At 42.3% G+C, this 24686-nt stretch overlaps 1 protein-coding gene across 2 annotated transcripts in view; it reads right to left on the reverse strand.

The window, feature by feature from the left end:
• numbl (NUMB like endocytic adaptor protein) overlaps positions 1-24686 on the reverse strand; it is a 58962-nt gene that overhangs the window by 26055 nt on the left and 8221 nt on the right. The window contains exon 1 of one of the 2 annotated variants that reach the window (XM_019270113.2): positions 3720-4142. The exons of the other annotated variant lie outside the window; for it this stretch is intronic. Coding sequence (XP_019125658.2) covers positions 3720-3760 — 41 coding nt within the window. The 5' untranslated portion in view covers positions 3761-4142. Of the gene's footprint in view, positions 1-3719; positions 4143-24686 lie in introns of those variants that run through there. 2 annotated transcript variants of the gene reach the window in all.

Here is a 24686-nt window from a genome sequence, read left to right on the forward strand (position 1 = left end):
CACGAAAACAACATTCACACCTACACCTATGATAGATACTGTGGATCAATATTGTAAATGTTCTGTGTGATCACACGCCTTTAGAAAACTTAATCATTGGTGTATTTAAGCATAGCAGGTCAAAGCTGAACCAGGAGGTTGGTGAAATAAACTGGGTAATTATCATATAAATGCATGTGTTTCTTGACGAGTCTGACGTCTTTTCAGCAATGTTCCCGAAGAAGAACAGATGCACTCGGTGTCTAACTTTATTGTCAGCATATAGCTGGATATCCCAGCAGAGCACCAGCACTAAGAAACTTCATTTATTTTGATTTTTATGGGAGGAAATGGGCACTGCAAAGTCATTTCTCGGTACATTTGACTCAGCAAACTGGCTGAGAGAATCAGTGACTCAAGCAAACCTTTATAAACATGATGCCCTATTTACTTTAATGTATTTTTTCCCCACCAATTATTTCCTGTGTTTTCTGTGTTGTACTGTCCAGATTTCTAATTGCTGCATACCCTTGGAAAAAAATGAATTTAATAAGTGAACAACACTGCACAGCAGTTTGTGATATTCTGAAGCAGGATTTTACAACTCTGCAAAGTTATCAGCGCCAATTATTTGATCTTTCCTAGTGAAAATTAACAGCAGAAATACAGCAAAAACAGTACAGAGCGAACGTGGATTTGTTTGACTGCAGCATTTTGCTTGATAATGTGGCATTGGATCGCAACAAAAATGAAGCCAGGTTTGACTTTTTCATTATTTTTTATTTTTTGCTAGAGCCACCACAACTGTACCAATTAACTTGCTCCAGCAGAAATGATCCTTCTGCATCATTTTAGATCAAAATGTAAAGCATACAGAGAGAGGGGGATCAACTTTATTCTTTGACACCCCCAGAGACCATAAAATAACATAGGCAACCCTTAGGCAAGATAGGTAAACCAACACTTGTAATAAAATGAGATGTCAACACTATGAAGATGGATCCATCCAGGAAGCAGTGCTGCTTTCCAGAGACGACTCTTGTCATGGTTTGAATGGAACTAATGGAGATTTAGTGGCATTTACATCTGTGCTCAGACACACAATATCAAAGACACCAGCACACATGAGACCGCTCGTAATTTTCCACACATACATACATTCATTTAGTGCGCACATCATGGTCTCCCCTTCCTCTCTCGCTTCATTCGAATCAGGCACAAGGGGAGCGAGGGCAGTCTGGTGAGGCGAGCAGTCTGAGAAAAACATCCTGCAATTACAGTTATCTGCTTCCCAGTCTTCTCTGCAAATAGGATTAGGTGGGAAACTTCAAGTGATATTGTGTTAGCTTTGCGGAAAGAGACAGAGTGTGTGTGTGTGAATCTGTGTGTGAATCTGTTTCGCTAACACACACACACACACACATTCACACACGCACTGTCACAGCAACGTCAGGAAACACACATAGCCCCTACACCTATTATCCTCTCTCTCCAGGCTTATCACGATGCTATGTCACTGCCCCTCCTGCCACTGTTTCAATTCCCACCCACCCAAGTTAAGCCTAAAGAAGATTTGTGTCCGTGTGTGTGTGTGTGTGTGTGTGTGTGTGTGTGTGTGTGTGTGTGTGTGTGTGCGTGTGTGTGTGTGTGGGTGTGTGTGTGTTGCAGCTTGTTTTTCTGCAGGGCAACTTGTTTCCTGTCTCTTCTTTCTTTTTGTGAGAGCGAGTTGTCTTGTCCTCCTATGTAAACATCATTGCAGTGCACAGAAGTCTGTGCGTGCTTCAATGTGCTCATACCTGCGTGTGTGTGTGTGTGTTTCTGAATGGGTTCCAAGACACAAAAGAAAGGCAGATTAACATAACAATATCCAAATCCTCCTCTGCCCTTGGTACAGCAGGCAAAGAGGGCACAGACCACACTAGCTTTATGTGTGTGTGTGCCTATATATGAATTCATATGCGTCTGGCATGTGCCTGCATCTATATCAAACCATGTCTGCAACCGTGACTGGAAAAGTGCGTGTGTATGTGGAAGCTAATCTAAACACAATCCAGCGAGGCATGAAGTGGAGCAGTCTAGTCGATATGCTGCTGTATCATATTGTTGTGCTGTGTTCCCACTTTGTGTTCACTCCTATCAGTCTAGACCAGTGCCACAGGCCAGCTTATCCTATGTACCACGTCTCTGATATGATAGAAGAGCATGAGGCATGGCTTCCTCATGAGACGCACAAACCAGGGGCATAATAAAATTCACACCAATGCTCCAAAGCTCCATATTTACCACTAGCTGTCATTTCTTTACAGACGCTGCACATGCGGAACTCTGTTGGCAACAGTGAACTTTGCATGACATTAAACACAATGCGACTTCACTCAAATGTTCCCAAGCTGAAGACCCCATTGTTGCTGCTGTAATTTCTCAATGTCTTGTCAACTCCACCCTTGAGCTTGAATTGTGCAGATTTTACGTCAGGTCAGAGAAGAATGCCAAGTGACCCTGAGCGACTCTGTAGCATTCACAAAGACTCAACTCTCACAGTCAAACAAAGCAAGATTTAACCTCAGCCTTATACTTTTTATGAAGCGTATTGAAAAATGGTGCATTGTTGAAATATTTATATTTTGGAAGTCTGTTCTTTCCTCTACTTTTCTCAGGTCTCCAGCCTCTGTCACGCTCAAGTAGACAGAAATAATTCTCTCTGATGTCAGCACAAATCTGGTAATGACAGCACGAAGTAAGACGATCTGTCTTTTTTTTTATCTTCTTCTGCAGGAAAGGGAGGAAAGTCATATTTTCTCCACCATGAAACTACTTTTTCTTAACTTTTTCCTTTCACACACTCCCTTCCCTCCTCCTGTTTTTTTCTTCCCTTTTCAAACTCAACTTTTCACTTTCACACCCCTCCTCTCATCTTCTCCCTCCTGTTGAGTCTTGCTGTTCTCCATTTGTCCTCAATTCCACTCATTACATGGGTCTCTTTTTTTGCAACACACACGAGAGCTGTCCCTCTCAATTATATAATCGCTGGGGCAGAGAGAAGAGAAGAGAAAGAGAGGAAGTGTTGAATTCGGGAGGGAATTTGAGCAAGCCAGTCCTTTCCTTTGACCTGACAGCGCTTGGGAACACTAATGTAAAAAGGGTGTATAGCAGGTGTACACACACACACACATATGAACATGTCTATACGTGCACACAGAAATGTGCAGACAGAAAAAATGTTGGCCGTTTGTATCAATTTAGCAGGTTTAATCTCTTCCATATGGACATGGGGGCTAATGCATCTGCTAAGGCTATTAGCCGCTATGAGCCCTGTGGATACAGGCTGGACTAGACCTATTATCAGTTTGGCAGTCACTGAAAATACCACTGTAGCCAATAACGCAACAACAACAACAACAAACCACAGCTATCACTATCAAAAAAAAAAACTCGATCTGTGTTGACCTCTATAGAGCTTGTAGATTTCTGCCATGTTGAAACAGGGTCAACTTGATGGACAGAAAAAGAGGTGAGGCTCAGAAAAACAGCCCAAGGTACTGATTGCTACGGTAACAGTCGACCCAGTTTCAAACCAAAATACACCCAGGTGCATAATCACGCACAGAAATGCAGAAAAACTCAAGAATGCATGCGGAGATACACGTAAAGTGAATATGCATACGTGCTGTATCTTGGATGTCATCTGCCAGTTCCGAAACAAAACACACACTTCACACCTCCCACATTCACACGCTCACCTGAGTTCGATGGCCTCCCCCATCTCGCCACAAGAACTCATCTCACACAGGAACAACAGCGGATGAGAAGAGATGCAGAGATGACAGGCTGGGAGAGAAAGAAGTCCCTCAGACTAGCGGCCACGGCAATAACAACAGCACAAGAAAGAGATGAGAGGAGGAGAGGAGCGTGAGAGCATGTGATGGTATTGCGCTCACAGTGAGGGACAGAGAGGAGGAGAGGGAGCGCAGAGCGAGAAAGAGAACCACACCTCTTCTTAAGGGATTAACTTGGAAAAAAAAGAGCCCTGACACATTCACAAATACGAGCTGCGATGCACCCAAACACAATCACACTGCCCACGACCCAGCATGGACGAGCATCTGGTATACAGATACACACAAACAGTTACTGTACATGCACGCATGTATGCTCACAGCTGCTCTAAAAATAAAGACAAATCAATGTTTGATGCTCCAAATCCTGGGAGTGAGGGAAGAAGGGAGTAGGAGGATAGAAAGAGAGAGAGTTACAGAGAGAGAGAGAGAAAGAAAAGGGGAGGGGTGATTAAGCGAGTCATGGCTGGTGGTGACACAGTTTTTCTTTGCGCTCCATCTGCTATGGGTGCACTGGTCAAGAGTGCACTGGGGGAGAGGGCAAGAACTGGGGCTGGAGCCTGGGGAAAGGCACTGGAGCTGGAACTGGGGAATAGGGCCAAAGCATGGAGGATGTGTTTAGCGTGAGGACTGGAACTCAGCCTGGTAGTATGTTTCCACAGGGGCGTTACTGGACAAGAGGGAGAGTGCTGCTTCCCAGTGTTGTCAGTGTTGAAGGGCAGGCCACAGAAATACAGCAGGCAGCGCTCCCAACAGATGATTAAGTAATGCTTTACTTCCTTTTCAAGTCTTAGGACCACACCCAAATAAGCACCTGGCATGTTTTGGGTATCCAGCTGGAAAACATTCGCTGGCAAAGCCGAAGAACCCTACTTCATCTAAACATGAATAATCAAGTTTCAAGTTTATTTTGCGCAGTTTTATGTGAAGCCTAAGCTCCGGTGCTGGGGTTCAAATCTGCCTTGCAGTTGTTGAACTGGAACCAATTTTAGATCTACAGTTACAGTAAATCTAGTTTCAAAGTTTGCTCACAGGGCTTGAGAGTTTTTGTGGGTCATGCTGCAGTGCCCAGATTTCCATACAGTTTAGGTCAACTCTTCTACTGTATATCAGATGTGGAGCAGTCAATGTACTGCATTGCCCCTTGTACCATTACAGCAATGCATTGTATGGTTACAAGAGAGATGGGAAATTGTGTAGCAGGAAGGTCAAATTAGCTGATGCTTGGCTAAGAGTTGGATCAACGCTAAATTAGGTGTCTTAAGGAAGGGCAGGGGTTGGAGGTTGAAGGCTAACGCAGGGATAGAAGCAGGATTATAAAAACAAGGTTCTGACAGACAACAGCACCACATGAATACAGCCTACTCATTCATTTAAAGAGGACAACTGCATTCTTATAGAAGGTATCGATATAGAAGGTATAGAGGGTATCAAGGCAGGGTAGTCGAGCAAAAATCAAAACGCTCAACACACTCTACAAACGCTCTACAAGCAAGGCTGTTGAAGTTGATCAGGAGTAAGGAAGCATTGTCAATTGCCAATGTGCCTTTTTATTCCTAACTCTAAACTCTAAACACTAAATCCTGGCCTCTGGTGTCTCTTGCATCATATGATTACCATCAAACGTGCAACACTGTAAGGTAGGCGTAGAATTGTCCCCTGAAAAAATGTGGTAGAGTTTCAAAAAGGTGTCCTGAATATATATGAACTTTATTTGGTGCAGTGCTTTGGTGTGTCATAAGCCTTCACTAGCCTAACACAGACTACACAGGATTGTATTTCTTCATCTCATAGGTACCCAAAGCAACAAGTCCATTCCAACACGGCCCCATGCACAGGTCTTTATTTCATCTGAATACCCAGTAAGACTCAGTAGGGCCAAATACTTAGGACTGGAACCTTAGCAAGGATGCTGAGCTGAGACAGGAGGGGAACAGGAGGGACATTCAGAAGTCAAGCGAAGGGTGGTGAGGGTCATTTTTCTTGAGGTAAGTGGTTTAGGGATTAAGAGCTAACACAACTGTAGACATGAAGGAGAAACTGACCTTGAGACCCTTAGCGAGTTTTCCATGGAGTGTTAAGGAAATTACATTCCTGACCTTGTAGAGATGGCTGGTGAGGTGGGTTAAAAGGCTTGTTGGCGGTTGGGGATCAGGGGGTGTGGATTTAGGGGCAAATGAAGCAGGCTAAAACGACATCATGCACCTTGTTCACACGGTGCATCAAAAAGCTGACCACATGGGTACACAACTATGTGTAAATGCATCTTAAAAGCAATGGGAATTAGTGATAGCTGGTCACTCAGGGTGGATTTAAGACGACTTTTGATGTCAGGCCAGGTGTAGCCTGCAACCGGATCCATACAGCCTGTGTTTGAGGCTAGAGGAGGGCTGGGTGCATATAACTGGGGCTGGAGATGCTGTAACTGAGTGTAATGCTGTATGTGTTTATGCTATCTCTCTTCTCACACATTCCTAACCCTATACGATAGCAGTTCATCCACTAAGCCGTTTACCCTGCACCACCCGGAGCCAGAGATCAACAATGGACGAGACTGAGAGGGATCAAAACGTCCTTGTTGTGCGCTAGCGTTGATTCACGTGTCTGTCACAGACACAGCACTCAGGGTATTTGGAGCTGACTGGGTACATCCAACACCATCTCTCTTTATGTTTATGCTGATTGTCATGTTGATGTAGTTTACCGGCCCCATGGGGAGGTTTGTCGTATTGAATGAATAAATATGAACCACAAATTCTGTGCCGCTAACACAAACATTTGAACAATCTGATCTAATCCCAAACACATGCGACATAGAAGACTGCTACAGCTTTACAGACAACATGATGTGCCAACAAAAACAGCACTGTGTGGTCGGGGTTTAATGAAAATCTTGAGGACAGACTTTTTGTTTGGGGACCCATAACGGATTACCATCATGATCCTGTCACACACTCACTCACCACATTATTTGTGGACAAGGTGATTTTCTATTGGGTAAAAAGGTGCACAGCAACAGATAACACCCCACACAAATGTCACTGTGGTATTAATGTTAGCAGTCAGTTGTTTTGTAACTGTGACTACTGAGTGTGAACTCACCTGTGTTACTGTATGACACCGTCTGATGTCTCAACTTAAAAGGTGGAACAAAGTCAGCTTATTAACATTTGTAGCAAAAGGAAGAGACTCTTTGTTTCGTTCTGTATTCTATCGACCTTTAATCTTGATCATTAACTTGTCCTCCTCCTCTTTTCTTTTGCACTCCTCCAGGAGTAAAATGCACGCACAGAAAGAAGAGGAGGGTGAGAAAGAAAGGAATCTAAAAATAAGAGTAAAGAGAGGGGGGGACAAAGCCACAGAGGAAGACAAAAGGGACAGAATTTAAAGCTAATCAGACGAATGTACGTTAGACATTATCCCCTATAGTCCAGTGCTGTACGTGTAAGTGTGTGTGTGTTTCCAGGCATCTGCTTGTGCGTGCATATTCATCTGTCTAAGTGTGTGTGTCTGTCTACTGGGTAGACACTAACATAAGCCTATTAAAGCTGCTGTGTAGTTATGAAACATGATGATCTCACCAACCAGGTGGTAGCAGGCACACTTCCTGCTCACAGTAAATAAGCCCTTTGGCACATGTTTCAAATGTTTCCGCCTTTTAAATCCCAAAACAGAGAAACCTAATCATGCTGTCTGTGTGGGATACTGTGTGTGTGTTTGTGTGGACTGAGGTCACTGTCTGTGCACTAACAACTTGTCCACTCTCCAAGAATAAAGCCGCAGATTTACCACTTTTGGATGTGAAGCTAACAGCTTGTGAGATCCTCAACTTACAAATTATCAGCTGCTGTCTTGTTTTGATGTATTTGTTAAAGGTTCAGTGTGTAGAATTTAGCGACATCTAGTGGTGATATGGCAAGTTGCAACCAACTAAATACTGCTCACCTCACCCTCCTGTTCCAAGCATAAAGAGTTTGACCTGGTTTGCCTTCGAAGTGAAACTATTTGTTGACACCACAGATGGGACCAGAACCCCAAATCCGTGGCTTAGGAGACCAATGCCTTATCCATTGTCTTTGCATACTATTCCTATTACATAAGATGGGTTGAAATGTTTCTCCTCTGCAAGGCAACAACAGAGACAGTATCCCCAGTTGTAATCTAAATAGCCAATCAGAGAGAAGGATTTAGGGTATCTGAACTATTGTTCATTCTTTGAATAAATTCCATTCAAATACAGATAAAATAACAGGAAATTAGCTGGAATGGAAACAAACAAAAACCAGACCAGTGAAGAAAAAAGTCAATTAAGTTTTCGTTTCAATGTTTTCTTTTCTTTTTTTTGCATTTTATTTTATTGTATTTTGCTGTGAAAACTATTATTTATGTGGGGGGAAACCAGAGCGCCCGGTGAAAACCCAAAGTGAGAAAGTCTGAACGTCTGACTGAGGATGTTTGACTTATTAACCTTGGTGGAAAGTAACTAACATTTTTTCAAGTACTGTACAAATTCATCAATGAATGAAAGTTATATAAGACTTTTTATACTGAGAGTAACAAAAAGTGCCTCACATGATAACACTGATTTTATTTGTTTTTCTGGTATTGCTATGTGGTATTTACTTCAGAAAAAAATTTACTCTCGATACCGCGGTCCTCAGAGACAGTGACAAATGCAACAAAAATGGCTACAGAGAGGAATAGACTAAACACTCTGAGCAGGGCGGCTGGCTCTGACATGTTGGTTGCAATTTATGGAGGAGATGAGTGGAGAAAAGGATGGTGGTGATCAGCTTATTGTTGCAAACACCTTTTTATGGATTGTTTTTTATTGTTTTGGAAGCGGTCAGAATCTGGTGCATTCACATGCTAGAGTAAGTAACTCCATGTCAAACAAATGATTTAAGCTTTCATTATCAAGTGAAGTGCACCAGCAGGACTTTATGTAAACTAGTTTGAAAGCCATCACTGTGTGTGCTCACTGTGTGTGCTGACTGTGTGTGTGTGTGTGTGCGTGTTATTTTTGTGTCTGTGAACATGTTAAATCTGAGACTCTGTGGTTTTACAACCACCATGCCTCAGTGACTGCATAACAGCTTGTTATTGTAACCAACATTGTCTGGATGTAAATTAGGCTCCTTCTAATATACACACACACACACACACACACAACCACAGTTAATGATCTGTGGGGTTACAAATACTAAATAATCTAACGCTATGTGCAAATAAGCAATTTTCAAATGCGCAGTAGCCAGCAGGGCTTCCAGCACAGATTTGCTTACAGTAACAAGCAATAACTGTATGTACCGTACCCCCGCTGGAAACCACAATAACACTACTACACTAATAAATGAAGTGTGATTACTGGGGAAGTTTTTTTGTCCTTATTTCAATGTACTAAGAAAGTAATTCTGAGTGAAAATGAGACTAATCTGAGCGCCCAGCATCAGGATAAAATCAAAAAGACCTGACCCAAAACAATCAATATATAAGGTGAAAAAATGGAGTCTATTTTATAGCATTGTACTATTTTCCAAATGAAATATTTTGAATATTCTTTCTCTTAAAAGTACTATGGACATCATTCATCAGAACACAATGGAGGAGAACAAAATCACATTCACACGACCAATGAATATATAAAGCTGTGTTTTCTTGTTTTCTTTACTGTGACTAAGCCAAGAGGAGGCAATTAAAAACCAACTACTTTCTATGACATCATTTCCTTTAACATAGCACATGCTTCAGGCATGTTCCCAAAACCTCTAAAAGCATGTGTGTGTGTGTGTGTGTGTGTGTGTGTGTGTGTTCACAAACAACATGTAATGACTGCTCTGAAATTCAGCGGTATCAGTTCAGAGTGGAGGATGTTTAGAGGTTAACCTGATGCAAAAACCACATTTCAGACAAAAATCTATAATATGGTAATTCCGTAAAACCTCCATTACTTCTAAGTGCATCAACCTTTAAATAAAACACTGACATATTACCCATAAAATTGCTTATTCACACGTACAGCAGCTACAGAGCAAAATTAACATTAGCACGAGTGCTGTTTATGGCCTCCTGGTGAAGTGCAAAGGCAATTACGAGATTTCTTTCAAAATACATGAAATATGTTGGACAATAGTTGCTGAAAACATGTGAAAAGACTTTGAACGATATATTACTGAAATGTGGAGTTAGAGGTTAAAACAGTTTTTCACCAGTTTTCAGTCCAGGATTTTGTGGGCGGTTCTAAAAGGTGGCTCGATGACACGCTGAGGCTACCCTGGGAATACCCCTGCACCCCTAGCTGAGATGTTTTTAGTCATTAGTCATGTCATTTTCTGAAGTTTCAGTCGCTTCAAAACTGCTGCTTGCCGCAATTGCTGCAAACTCAGAACACGTTTATTCTTACTTTACATGAACTTTTGCTAAACCCAGTTAAGCTAAACAAAGTTGATGAGACAAATCAAAGCAGCAAAGTTAAAACCGAAACATTTCACTGAAAGGCACTAAATCAAACCGCTAAAACACTTTCGTGACACAACACAACACAACACAACACAACACAACACAACACAACACAACATAACATAACATAACATAACATAACATAACATAACATAACATAACACAACACAACATAACATAGTACAGTGAGGTTTACTCAGTGAAGAGTTCTGTCAGCTTCAAACATTACTCTACTAAGAACGGGTGGGTAATCTTAAAGTGGGTTTGCTTCATTAGGAGATTTCAGCCGCTCCAGCTCATCACCAGCACTGTGAATTCTGCTAAACCCAACACAAGCTCTCCAATAATCTGCTGATGAGATGGCCTGATACATTTCGATTAGCTAATCAGCTCTGCCAAAGAATTCTCCAAAACGCTCCTTTTCATCCCGTCACGCTGTGTAAAAACTGCACTCAGATGGACAGGCGGCCAAATCCACTGCTTTATCCTGACAGACTGCTCATCGATTTCTGCCTCTGTTCAATACCACTCTCTTTTTCTTCTTTCTCTCTCTCCCTCCATCCGTTTCTGCTTTCCTCAATGATCCTTTATCATCATATGTCTCTATTATCCCCGGCTTATCGTTCTCTACAGGCTAACACAAAGCCTGTAGTTACAAACAAAGCCTCATTGACCAAATGTAAGACGATGGAGGAGGGTGTGAATGAGCTCTAAACACACATAGGGTGGGGGTATGTCAACTGATTTAGCTTGGCTTTATATTACATGATCAATAGCTTTCCATCCTCGTGGGTATGTGTGTGTACGGTTGTATATGGGTCAGGTGTTTAGGGCCAACTGGATGGCAGCAGCTAGTTTTCCAAACTCAACACCTCTCCCCCTCTTCCCAGTCAACATGACATCCAGACTCCGTCACGCTACCATACACACGCACACACGCGAGGAACATGTGAAAACCTCGCTGCTCCATGGCAACCGGATCCCATGGCAACCAATGGTATGGGTTTTTTTGTGGGTTGAGAAGAGAGAGAGAGAGAGAGAGAGAGAGAGAGAGAGAGAGAGAGAAGGGAAATAGGAAATGGGTAAGGAGGGGGTGACAGATATTTGGGAGAAAAACCGCAACTCTGGAAAAGAACGAAAATAGAAGGAGAGAAGAAGAAGGCAGAGGAAGTAGTGGAGCAGCATGAATACTCAAACACACACACACACACACACACACACACACACATACACACATTTCTTTCACTGCGCTGAGATCAGATGATCATGAGGAGAGGGAGACAGACAGTGACAACATTGTGGGTGAAAGGAGACCTCCCTCTGTGCCGATCACAACGAGGTCTCCCTGATGAGGAGCACAGGGGAGGGGCGGAGGAATATACAGACAGGCAGAGAGAGAGAAAGATGGAAGAGGATGACTTCTCTTAATCATTTTACACATCAGAGCCTACAAATGACAGTGTATGTAAATATTTTGTACATAACGGGGTACCAGTAAAATACTTGCTGTGTGTTTACCGGTAGTTAGAGGAAGAAGCACAGAGAGTACAGGGGTGACAAGATCAGGAGGATTTTGTAGTTACAATTAAAATGTGGACAGTGTAAGACAGTGTTTTCCCACCATTCTTTGTCCTGCCACCACTGATTTATTTATTTATTTATTTTGAGTGAATAATCTTGGTACTTTCTTTAGGCTGTATGTTGTCCAGTTAACTTTTTTTGTTTTTTCTTGAGTGACATTTTATATGCATAAAGCTGCTTCACTGTCAAAGCTGTAAATGGATCTGTTTTTACTCTATTTTATCACCATTTTAAAGCATAAACACAACTATTGTTGACCTAATTGTTTGGCCCCATGCGTATAGCAATAATACTGTACATCACAGTTAATTAATAATCTCAAAACTTTTTACAATATTGTTATTTCAAAATGAATCATTACAAAGTTTTCACCCTCTTATTCCCTGACCTATTGTACTGATACCCACCTGCATGTACACAACAATTACTCTGCAATTTATGGGCTGTGATCTAAAAGTAATTTAATTTTAATGTGCAAAGCACACACATGATGGATAGTGCTGATAGAAAAATGCCTGCTATGCCATTAACGTCTACTATTAATGGCATGAAGGAGACGAGAGGAGAGGAAGTCTTTGTTGCCTGTGTAACAGCGCCCCTGCTGGATAGCAGCAGTAACACACTGTCATTGTAACAGGCCAGCTGCCTGTGCATGGTGTGTATCTGATTGTGTGTTTGTGTGTGTCATTATCTGGGTCACTTTCTGTGACCTCTCACCTCTGACCTCCTGTCAGATCTGTCCAGACAGGATGTTTTCTCTCTCTCTCTCTTTTTTTTTTTTTTGCTGACACATACACATATGTGTGCTCTGAATCCATAACACATCCTCTGTGAGCACCACGTGAAATCACGGTTCTTCAGATTTTGAGCTTCAATACAAGGCACCCATGCATAATTCATGTTTATGCATGTAAAGCAACGAGATACAAGGGCCTGGACTCTAAAATCAATAAAGCTTTTAAAGCTTTTAACATCTTTCCCATCGCTCTCTGTCTGACGAGCTTCTGTTGGTCTGTGCATTCCTAACCAGGAAACATTTGGAGGTTTGACTAAATGATGACATAACGGTCTGTATTTAAAATATAGACCCAGGTAAAGCAGCATAAGTTGCTTCTGAACGTGATCAAATCTCTTAAAAGTATTCTGTAACTTTTTCAACAGCTCCTACACATTGCTGACAGTTGCTTTGCATATATGCATATATTATCTATCTGCCTGTTTGTCCATCTGTCTGTCAATCTATGCATTTGCCTGTGTGACACCGACCATCTGTCTTCCCTGCCCTCAAATCTGCGTGTCTTGCAGTTCTCTGCTCCACGAGGAAGCCCCGTCATGTTCTTATATCTGCCTACATTACAACAAACACAGCAACATCTGGTGACACACAAAAACTCAATCCACACACAAAAGAGAAACATTTCATTTACAGTCCGGCTCAGAGGCATAAGAAGAAAATTACAGCCAGTCTATACTGTCAGTGTGGCGATAAACAGTGCCAGTGACTGGCTTTACAGTGGTTTGGGTTTTGGTTGTGGAGAGGCAAGACTGAACGACCTTCACAGGGTGGTCGTGTCTTATCGACCGGTGCTAAAAGCCCTAGCTGGTCACACTGAAACACGGGGAGAGGAAATGGGTTTCAGGGGAGAAACACACTAGGGTGGCACTGTAGCACGTCTGATAGCTGATCAGCATGTCCGATAGATGATATTATGAGTAAATATGTAACAATAAACCAAGTACTGATCTTCATTCTTTATATTTGGAGCCCAAAGGTCCACTCAGTAATGATTTGGACTTCGTCTAAATGTTTAAAGCTAGATCTTTAAGCTTATATTCTGTTTACCAATTAAAAAATACAATATGCATGTGCAAATGTTTCAAAATAACCAGTTCTCAGCATTTGCAGTTAGTTCTTCATGAAAGAATGTGCCCTGCCCTGTAGTAATCCCCAAATACATCTCTTTTAATGATTAAAAATTGGAGGAGACAAGAAGAAGAAGCATCAGAGAAGAGAGGATTTGAAAAGAAAAAAGAAGAATGGCCAATCACACGAACAAATAATGAATGAAAAAAAAGCCTAGAAGGATGGATAGGGGAAAAAAGGAAGGGATTACATACAGACAGACTGAAGGAGAACGAAGAATGAAGGGAAGGAACACACAATGGGGAAAGCAAGGAAGTGAATGAATGCAGGAATTAAGGAGGAAAGAAGGAAGGGAAAAAAGAAAGAAACAAGTCATCCACTGGGCAACAAGTTGGGACAGTTATCTCACATTTCAGCACTGCGAAAACAACCCACAGTGACTTCCAGAAACTCGCCCATGTTAGGGCCCACAGTTCAGAGAACATCGGTTAACCTCCAGCAAAGGAAGGGAACTGGAGGGGGATTGTGAAGACGTAAAGGGTAAACAGTGCTGAGGTGAAGACCCTCAAGGCAGGCTGGGTCATCCAAGGCCAAGAGAGGGAAAAAAGAGAGGCAGATAGAGGAGAGACAAGTGGACTGGTGTTTAGGCCTGTTGCTGGAAAACAGGCACTCAACAATAGTCACTTTGACATACAGAAGAGAGGATACAGAACATTCTTTTAGTCACTTTCTCTCCGAGATAGTAGCCTCACTTCAACCAATTCAGCCCCTTTGACACACACTCACTTTCTCTTAACACGGCCCACTTTAGAGTGAAACAAATCCCCATCAAAAGCAAAGGGAAGCCACCTCAATAGGCGTCATGCCCCTCCAAAAGTGTGGCGGGACAAAAGAGAGGGATTCTTTTAGAAACCGAGAAGTGTGTGTGCAGTACCCCCAGTCACTACAGATTACAGACACGCACCACAGATGGCCAGCGCGTCTCGTCTTTTCACCGCCACCACCGCAGAGAATAATGGCCAGCGGTGGCCCCTCCTCCTCCTCCTCCTCCACTCTCTTTCTCTTTTGACAGCACGTGTGTCCGTCAAATCCAAGCGTGTGTCTGGGACAATGGCAGCCAGACAAAGAGCCCGCCTACCCCCCACTAGGATGCTGAATAGGGGGGCACGTGGGCCTTGTCATCGAGGGAACAATAGCACTGGGGGAGAGTGGAGAAAGAGAGTGAGAGAGAGAGAGGGTGTGGCAACCCCGGAACCCACTGCAAATGGGGATGGTAAGGAGCAGCCTGGGTGGGCCTGAGGTCGGATTTGAACTTGTGGGGTTTGGTTCCTTTAACGGAGGGCAAATAACAAGCAGAATAGCCAGAAATCAATATGTAGGCCACAGGGTAAAGATTAAAAAATGAAGATTCAGCACCAATGTTCCCTCTGAGCTGTGCTCATTTGGCAAGGCTAATAATTTCTTACCAATTTCTCAAATTATTACTCACTTCGTCTTTTTGATCACAGTGTTGCCGTACTGTGTCCAGGATTGACTTCCTATCTTCCAGGCTGTCACTGAGGCATTAGAATCAACATGCAGAGATATAAAACATGCATGAGATCAGTAATGCAAATGAAGTCTAGTATAGCTTTTTTGGTTTTTTAGTTCTTTAAAGAAATCTAGGATTTGAGTAGCAGTAGTCGGTTAGTCCAATCCATCACTTCGGATCACTAGCAAATGGATTGCTATAAAATTTTGTAGACAATCATGGTCCCCACAAGATAGATCCCTGTCTTTTCCTGTCATGCTTCTTCCACTATTAGATGATTTATACAGTTAGGTGCATGTATTAACGTTCCCCTCATGATGATGAATTGGAAAAACTTTTGTGATCCTCTGGCTTCATCATGAGGTCAAAATTATGATTAACCTAAGACTTTACGTCCATGCGGACAAAACTAATGACATCAGCCTCAGCTGTACTGTGTTAGCATGATAGTGTTTGATGATTGTTTCTGGTATTTGATGACATAACTTTTCATGTTTAACATGTTTTGTTCATTTCCTACCATTAACGTATGATATACTGTCTTCTGACACATCTGGATATAGTGACATATGCTTGTTCGTCCTCTTGCCTCCTTATTTAAGTAAGTAAGTAGAGCCCACATTCCTGCACCTCTTTAGTTTACGAAACCTCAATAAAAGCATTCATTCATTCTCTGCTACTTCTCATCAGCACCATCAAGTTTTCCACTCGCAATGATGACGTGTAGGTGATGAATGAATTCCTTAAATATCTTGAGGTTTGTTTCAAGTCGTTGCAAGTTGTGTTTCAAACCAAAATATGATGCAATGAAACTAGTGGCTCCAGGGAAACAAAACAGTCAGCAGTGATGTTAAGCATTCCCAATTTGTAGTTGATAAAAGGAGAACAAACAAACTCATGAGCGTGGCTCATTACATGCCATTTATGTCAGATGCAGGGACTTTATCATACAGTGTAACTGATGCTCATGATCAGACATTCAGCAGAAACCAAGTCCACCCTACAGGGCCCAGAACCCAGCTGGTAGATTTACTCCACCCTTAGGCGTCTACTCATCAGTCCAACACAGGCCTTACTGATACAGCACCACTCCTGAGACACCTTTGATGTGACTTAAAGGATTACCAGACTGGACTGGGTAAAATCTATTGGTGGTTATGTGCATGTGTGCACACTCAGGAGCATGCACACTTGTTTGTAAATGCAGGGGAGTGTGGAGTGGGGCCTTCTTTTTTTTTTCTCCACGGGGTCAGGGTGCATAGTGTCAGGGGAGGAGAGTAGAAAGCTTGGAACAGCTGGGCTGAGTCTGCAGGAGGACAGGACAGAGGGAGAACTGAAGGGGTAAACGGAGGGGGGTTGTGATAGGCCAGAAAGAGAAAGAGAAGAAGAGGGGCCGGCACGTACAGGCAGGCAGGCGGGCAGGCAGACTGCTGACGGGCTCTTTTGAGGCAGCAGCTGGTTGGAGTGGGGGTCTCACCAGCTGTACCTCCGCTGACCTCTCCCTACACACACTTCTCCACCTCCTCTTCCTCCCCAAAACTCCACTTCCCTTCCCCCCACAAACCAGAATCCTCACCCAAATGTAGGCAGAAACACACACACACACACACACACACACACACACACACACACACGACCATCTGTCGGTAGGAGGAGAGTTGCCTCTCTGATTGCTCCATAACGGTGTTGAGACACTCTTGGTAAAAACAGTAACGCCCCAAACAAAAGCCCTGGAGATATGGAACTATTCTTAACCAGACATCTTCCAACAAGCCTCCTCTGGCGCTGAAAACCCAGAGACGGGTTCCCTGGATAGATCACTACGGCTCGAAGCCTGTGACAAATACTCAGTTGTGAGGCAATGCAGAGGAGCACAATCACCTTCAGCGGTGCTGGAAGAGTCGAAAGCTGACAGTATGACATTACAAAGGCTCCAACAGTCAAACACATACAGATTTTTGATTATGTTCTGACAACGTGTCTGTAAGGAAAAAAATACAGCATTTATGTCAAATTATAGGAAATAATTACGATGTTTTAGTGGGGAAATCATCATTCATTAAGGTAATTCTCTAAAAAGCATCCTCCAACAGTGGATCTCATATTTCACAAATCAAAAGAGAAGCTGACTCATGGATCTCGCCGCCTCCCTCGTTACGATCTGCATCCAGGCCGACAGCAGATCAGCTCCATTAAGCTCTGATTTATACAAAAAAAGAAAAAAAAAGAAAGTTGCCTCGTCTAATGCAGCCAGCATCACTTCAGAAGTGCTTATTCAGAGCAACACTAAATCAAGTGCATCCACAGAGTAATTGATTCAAGCTCTGTTCTTGTTTTTCACTCCGTCATGTGTGGCTGGCGGGGTGAATCTGCTGTGTCGGAGGAGAACAACATTAAAAAAAAAAGAGAAAGCGTGAGAAGAGAGAAAAAAAAAACATATTAAGCCTGGGCTCAGAGTGTGTGGAGAAGTTGTGCAAAACACTTCAGAGCTGCAGTGAATCACACTTGAATTTTATTAGAACCAGCTTCAAAATATTAAACTCATTTTCTATTTTGTCTTATTTGCCTCGCAGGACACTTTTTTCCCCCACACACGGAAATAACTACACCCTTGTGTTTACATCCTCAATGCGAGCGGACAACATACCTGGGTGTAAATGAAATATGACTGGTCCATGCTGCAGCACATCACACAGCAGATGGACTCTGTTAAAGGGAAGCAGTAGTTTTCTGCTCTGAGCACTCACAGTCTATAAAAGCTTCTTCTGTGCTTCAGTCTGTTCTGCTACTCTAATGTTATGCGGGAATGTTCTTCAAGCCCAGAGAAGGTGGTTTTAAATCCGAAGTAACATAATATTCATAACTAAATGCTAATATGTCAAAGTTCGGAAAAAATATATATTATAATAATAATCATCTTTAGCTATTATTTATCAATTTAATGTGTTTCATGAGAAGTGTGGGTGTCAAATGGCAACCTGATTGGTGCACAGCAATATGCTTTATTCCCTACTTCAACGCACAATCAAGATACAGAAAATCTCTCCAAATCTCCAAAATCTAATCAAGAGTGTCCAAACTTGGTGTGAAAAATGTTTGTTTATAAAAGACAACATTGCTTATAGTAAGAGACTGAATGAGAAATAAGGTTTACATGGCCTTGAAAGCTCATTGTGATTGTGTGTGTGTGTGTGTGTGTGTGTGTGTGTTGAACCTTTTCGGGTGTGTATTAAATCTGTTTTGTTTAAGATTCCCTTTTAAAGTCAAGAGACTTCCAGGAAGAGTTCTGTTTACTGGCAAGCTCTCCTCTCCTCTCCTCTCCTCTCCTCTCCTCTCCTCTCCTCTCCTCTTCATTCCCTTCCTCTCTCTCCTCTCCTCTCCTCTCCTCGCCTCTCCTCGCCTCTCCTCAGTCATTTTTACCCTCAAGGTTTTAGCAGTGTGAATATTAGATAGGGACAGATTGCATTAGATAACACAGACCTACATAGAGCCATGCACAGATTCACGCACACTGGGAGCTTTATGACACAGATGGACTTTTAAGTGTGTACTCGAAAAACACTATGCGACTGCTTAATGGCAGAGAGTGATACCTGGAAAACCTGGAAAACTATACTATAAAGTTATTTCATATGGTGTATCTATGTAGATGATTTAATACTCTTAAATATCACTTAAATATCTTTAAAGAAGGGATCAGTGTTGAAACTCATGAAAAGTAACTTCTCTAATTCAGTCAAAGTCACAAAGTCAGACGTTGAGGCTGAATATGAATCTAAATGACTTGTACACACTTTGCAGTAGAACATCTATTCCTTGTTTTCATAACGTGCATATTTCTATTTCATATCTTGTAAAACATGCACATACAGCAGTCTACTGATACACATGGGAAGGAGGAGCCCACACAGCACAGTGGGAGGCCTAACCAAATCTCTCCTAACTTTACTTTGTAAAGCTAGAGCCTCGGGCAAACGCTTAGATTAGACAGGTTCTTTTTTTTTTTTGCACGTTAGGCAAGGTTTAAAAAGTGTAAGGGATTTGTGTGTGAAAAGAAACGAGTGTAGAGCCGTGCAGAATGAAGCAGAATGGGGATGTGTATACATAATGCATGCATTGGATGGTTTCTGTACGTGCCCCTTTTATTCACTAAATGAGACATGGAAGCACACTTGGCTTTTCGTGTTAGAAATCATGATAAAGGTAATATAGGGATCTATCAAATCTATCAATTATGATGTTTCCAGAGATCAAGATGTGGAGAAGTTGCTGTGGTACAGCAGACATCACACAACTACACAGGCATAGACAGCAGGCATAAACAGGCCAGTCCACAGGCAGCGGGGGTACATGCAGCCTCTCTGTGGGCTGGACTTCTGTCCATCAAAAGAAGTCTGCAGGGAAAGGTGAGGCTGAGAAACAAGCTGCTTCAAAACTCCTTTAAAATACATTCTTGTCAAAGTTGTGATATTTGCACACGAATCATATACAGCTTGACAGAGCAACAGTTCAGCCTCCAAACATGCCGGCAGTATATCTTCCATACAGCCTCTGTCTGAGACATATACGATGGGAGTTGGCTGCCAGGATGTAAACAAAAATCCATGTGAGGAAAGGCTGTGTGGAGTGTGTAAAAGAGTGTATGCATGTGTGTGTGTGTGTGTGTGTGTGTGTGTGTGAGTGTGTGTGTGTGAGTGTGTGTGTGTGTGTGTGTGAAGAGAAAGAGAAAAAAATACACTTCAAAGATGAGAAGGGGGGTTAAAAGGGGGTTGAGATTTTCCTCTGGCTGTTAGGAATGCAGACCAAGAGCAATAACACATTCCCTATGTGGAGCACAGAGAGCAGCATAGGACGGATAGGATGCACACACACACACACACACACACACACACACACACCTTCAGTTTGTCTTCAGTCTTCAGTTGAACAATATTGGCACGCAGTTTGACACCAGTTTTACTGTAACTAACCGGGAAAGGCTCCCGTAAAGTGGACTGGTGATACTTCTTCAGCTTGGCTGACTAGTACGCTACAGCTAATAAACAACAACAGTTGTGATGCTAAACAGTAGTAAGTAGTAGTATTACTGTGTCACGGCCGTGATGCTGTTTTGATCCATTCTCCATCATACACCTCACCAGCAGAGCATTTTGCCATGGCCATATACAGGAGCAGTGATCACATTGATCAACATCAACTCCTTAAAAGTACATTTGGCACATGTAAGACCGACTTCAAAACAGCCAGAGCTCTCCTTTAATGCAATAAAGAACGTAATAATGACCATTTAGTGCAGTATCATGTGTTCCAAATCAGCAGTAATAAAAGAACTTTTAAAGAACCATGCTAATTTTATTAGCATGCTTTGCCAGATTTATTTTATAGGAAGAATTTAAAGAACTCCTGAAATCGTCCCATCTGTATACTGGCCAGCTATATGGAAAAATACACACACACACACACACACACACACACACACACACACACACACATACATACATACATGCACACATACACACACACACACAGAGGAGCGTAGAGTCTGCTGCTCGGTCTGGTCTCCCTGCACACATCAAGCAGCCATCTGGTGAACTGGACGATCCAGGACATGACTTAGTCAGAGTGCTGTCCGGCCCCCACAGCTATTTATTTTTATTCTCCTCACAACCGCCTCCTCTCTCCCCTCTCCCCTCTCCTCTCTCCTTGTAACCCATACTACTGCGGCTGTGCCCTCGTACCATCCTTTGAAAAAGAGACAAAAGGGTGATGTCGAGGGAGGCCTTAAAGAGAATGGTAAATGCGAGTTCACCTCTGCGGACATGTTGACTTCACAGAGGAGTGAGGTGGTGTTACAAGGTGAGAGATGAAGAGAGAGGGGCTCCACTAATCACATCAGTGTTCATATTAAATCAAATCATTTCCTTGCTGTCTGCGTGTCGCCTTGGCATCTTCCTAATATTGCTCTGTGATCTGAGGCCGAGAGCAGACACAGCCTGTGGGAGGACAGTCTATATACTTTCTATTGATCTCCTAGTTAAAGCTTGTTGAAGCCTGAGGTGCCTGGATCCTCATCCATTAAATCATAACTTAAAAAAAAAAAGAGGGAAAGAAAGCACTCTGGCTTTATTCTTGATTTCATCATGCTCGTAGAGTGATTTCAGAGTGTAGTCAAAGCTATGAAAGTGATATCAGTGAGGATCGTGTGGTGTGTAATGATGTAAAGTAGTTTCAGCTTTGAAATATAATAGAAAATCAATCTTACTGGATGTTTTTGGTTTCTGATCCCAAAAGGATTTTGTTGTGGTTTGGAGAAGAAGTTTGACAAAGGAGCCTTTTCTGTGTGATCACATGAGCTCGTACAGATAAGCAAAGCTGCTTAAATAAGCTCATGTTGTTTCATGACTTCTCTGTGCCCCTTTTAGTATCTCTCTCTCTAACACTAAAGTTTTTTTATTTCGTCGAGCGTCACATGAAATCTGCACATTACCTAAAGGAGCAGCAGACCACTGACTATTATCTCAGTGAATAAAATTAACCTATCTCAATCCAGAGAAAACAGCGCAAGCGTTTACTTCCAGCTCTTCAATCTTTACTGTATATTTTCCTCAGAGTGGAACAATAAAGGGAAATAATACAGGAAAAATCTACCTGTCAAAATACAGCCAAAAGACAATTAGCTTAGTTTAGCCATCACTGCTTCAGTTTACAGTCACCTCCTTCAAAACCACACACTTTGCTTTTTGTGCGTATGACATACCACTCATAATAAGCTTTGGACATGCTGACTAAATTATAAGGCTACATAAATTGTCTGATGGCTGTAGACTGGACAGGTCCACCTGTCGCCTTATAATTTAGTCAATTAGCGTAGCTTAGCTTAGTTTAGCTATCACTTCTTCAGTTTCCAGTACATAACCTTCTATAAAACCATGACAATTATGATACGCTTTAGACATGCTAACTTAATTATAAAGCTACAGACAGAGCTAGGTTAGGCAGGCTAACCGTTGACCTCTGTTTCCAGCCTCTGTGCTATATGCTAAGCTAACTAGCTTCTGGCTGTAGCTCCATAGTTAATGAATCTCTCAACAAGAAAGAGAGTGAGCACATTTCCCAAAATGTCCAGTAACTGTCGTTTAATTAACTTAGGTAACATACTGTCTCTTCTCACATACAGTAAATAAGGAACGTGGATTTGGGATACCGTTCCACAAAATCCTCCGCCCCCTATATGTGTGTGTAAATCTCTCTGTGTTTTCAGGTATCAAAGGTCAAATGAAAGCACAAACAGGTAGCACTTGACTGCCATAATCATGTAGCATTGTAAAACATCCCACAGTTCCCACTGGTTGCTCTCAGTTTAAGACATGAGGTAATAAACTGTGCCGCAATAATTTCCAATTTTGGATTTTATCCAGGTGAGTAGTGGAGTTTTTGAATGGGAGTGCTTCTGTTCAGGATTCAAAAGACATCGCACGTTTTGGTTATGCTTGGATAACATTCAGCCGGAGTCTGCAGTCTGTCTGTCTCCGTCTCCACAGCGCTTTCCCATTCATTCTCCCTAATGCGAGTGCCTATATAATACCTTACTGACTGGATAGCTAGCTATACAGACTGGGAAGGCCCTTGCTTGAGTGGCTGGCTGATTTACAGGCGTTCTGGGTGGCTGGCTACTGGGCTTTCTGGGCTTACTGGGTGGACCAGCTACTCATCTTCCTACAGTGCAGGCAGACAAAGGCAGGTCTGTTCCTCTGGGAGCCAGCAGGCAGCGACTGCCACTTCCCCTGACCGGGGAGAGGCAGACTGAGAAAAGGGAGGGAAGTGAGCTAGATGAAGAAATTGATGTTTTGAGAGGAAAGGGAGAGGACTGAGAAAGATAAAGAGCAGAGCAGAGAAGACAGAGGGAGCTTTTTAACAACGGCGGGCCGAGAGGAAATTGGAAAAAAAAACAGGAAGGATTGTAAAAATTAGAGGAAAAGAGCACAGTGTGGAGGTCTGCAGGTCAGGCACTGCCTATTAGCTGTATATAGTCCAATATAGCTCTTGTGTAATGACCTACAATCAATCAAAATGTGGCTTTTCTATTGCCCTTTTCAAAAAGTATTTGCCTCACAGCTTCTAAGCAGTCATGACAGGAACAATCCACTTCATCAACAATCTCCACGGTTGTTTCTCCTCTCCACCGTGGCTGTGGTATTTTACTGCAGCTCGCCTGCGAAACAAGACACCTCTCCCCCCTCCATCTCTCCCTCTGCTCTGCCCATCTCTCTAGCCCCTACAATGGCTCCTCACCTCTTTCCTCTTGGCCTCCTGCGTCATCCATCTGCCCCAGCTAATAGCTACTGTCATGTGAAAACCAGTCTTGATGATTTGGATTCTCCTGTGCTCATTTTTTTAGATTTCTCTCCTCACTTAAATGCTGCATTTTATATATATATTAATTTATTTATTTATTGTTTTTTTTTAGTTAGTTATTATGATGTATAGGCTACTGCAGTTTTTTGTACAGTATAATACTACCATACCTTTCTGAATATGTATAACTTATATAAGAAATACCCATTAGTGATCGTCTGATGATGATTTTGCTTTTTATTAGCTTCTTTTCAAAGTTATCTGCATTCATATCAAGTTACTAATGAGACTGATGAGGAAGTCTCCATTCTCTGGATATCCGTTGGGTACACCAGAAGCCCAGAAACATTGGCCGTTGCCCAGAGAGCCTAAATTGTCATCAAGATGAGAGCCAATGGGTTCTGAGAATAAGCCCAAAAACCAGATATAACAAGCTAACTGTCTTTCATCTTTAGCAGACAGACATAAGAGTGGTATCTCATCTAATTCTCAACAATAAATGATGATGTTGTTCCCAAAATGTCCAACTATAGCTTTAAGAGAGAAGAATACAGCCTGTGGAAGGTTTCTCCAAGCCTTGTTCCTATTTTAAGTTTCTGTAAGGTGACATCTGGGTGACATATTTTCTCTGCAATCCTTAGTCACGTAGTCCTCCTCCTATAACTCAAACTCAGCAAATATATCATTTACTATTGCTGGGTTGTCTGTCACATAGCCCTGTGCATCTCTGTGATGTGGTTCCTAATGAATGCAAGCCTTTAATGACATAATAGGGACTTACAGTAAAATGTGGTACTTAACAGTGGCCTTACACTATTTAATGGCATTTTTATTGTCCGTAGCATCATTGTAATGTTTCTTTTGGGATTTACAGAGTGTCTGTGGTGCTCAGTATTTAGCTCATTTGGCTAATCATTTTTTTACTCTCATATATAATGACAGGATATTCGTGTGAAATCTCTGAACGAGGCTCGGGGTGATGGTTTTGCTGCGTTTTATTTGAACATTCTTCCTTCCTTCTTCCTGATATTTGTATCCTTCTCACGTGTATTATGAGGATTACTACGCCTTATTTTTCATG

Source organism: Larimichthys crocea, chromosome VII, assembly GCF_000972845.2.
Source record: "Larimichthys crocea isolate SSNF chromosome VII, L_crocea_2.0, whole genome shotgun sequence".
Taxonomy (NCBI): domain Eukaryota; kingdom Metazoa; phylum Chordata; class Actinopteri; family Sciaenidae; genus Larimichthys; species Larimichthys crocea.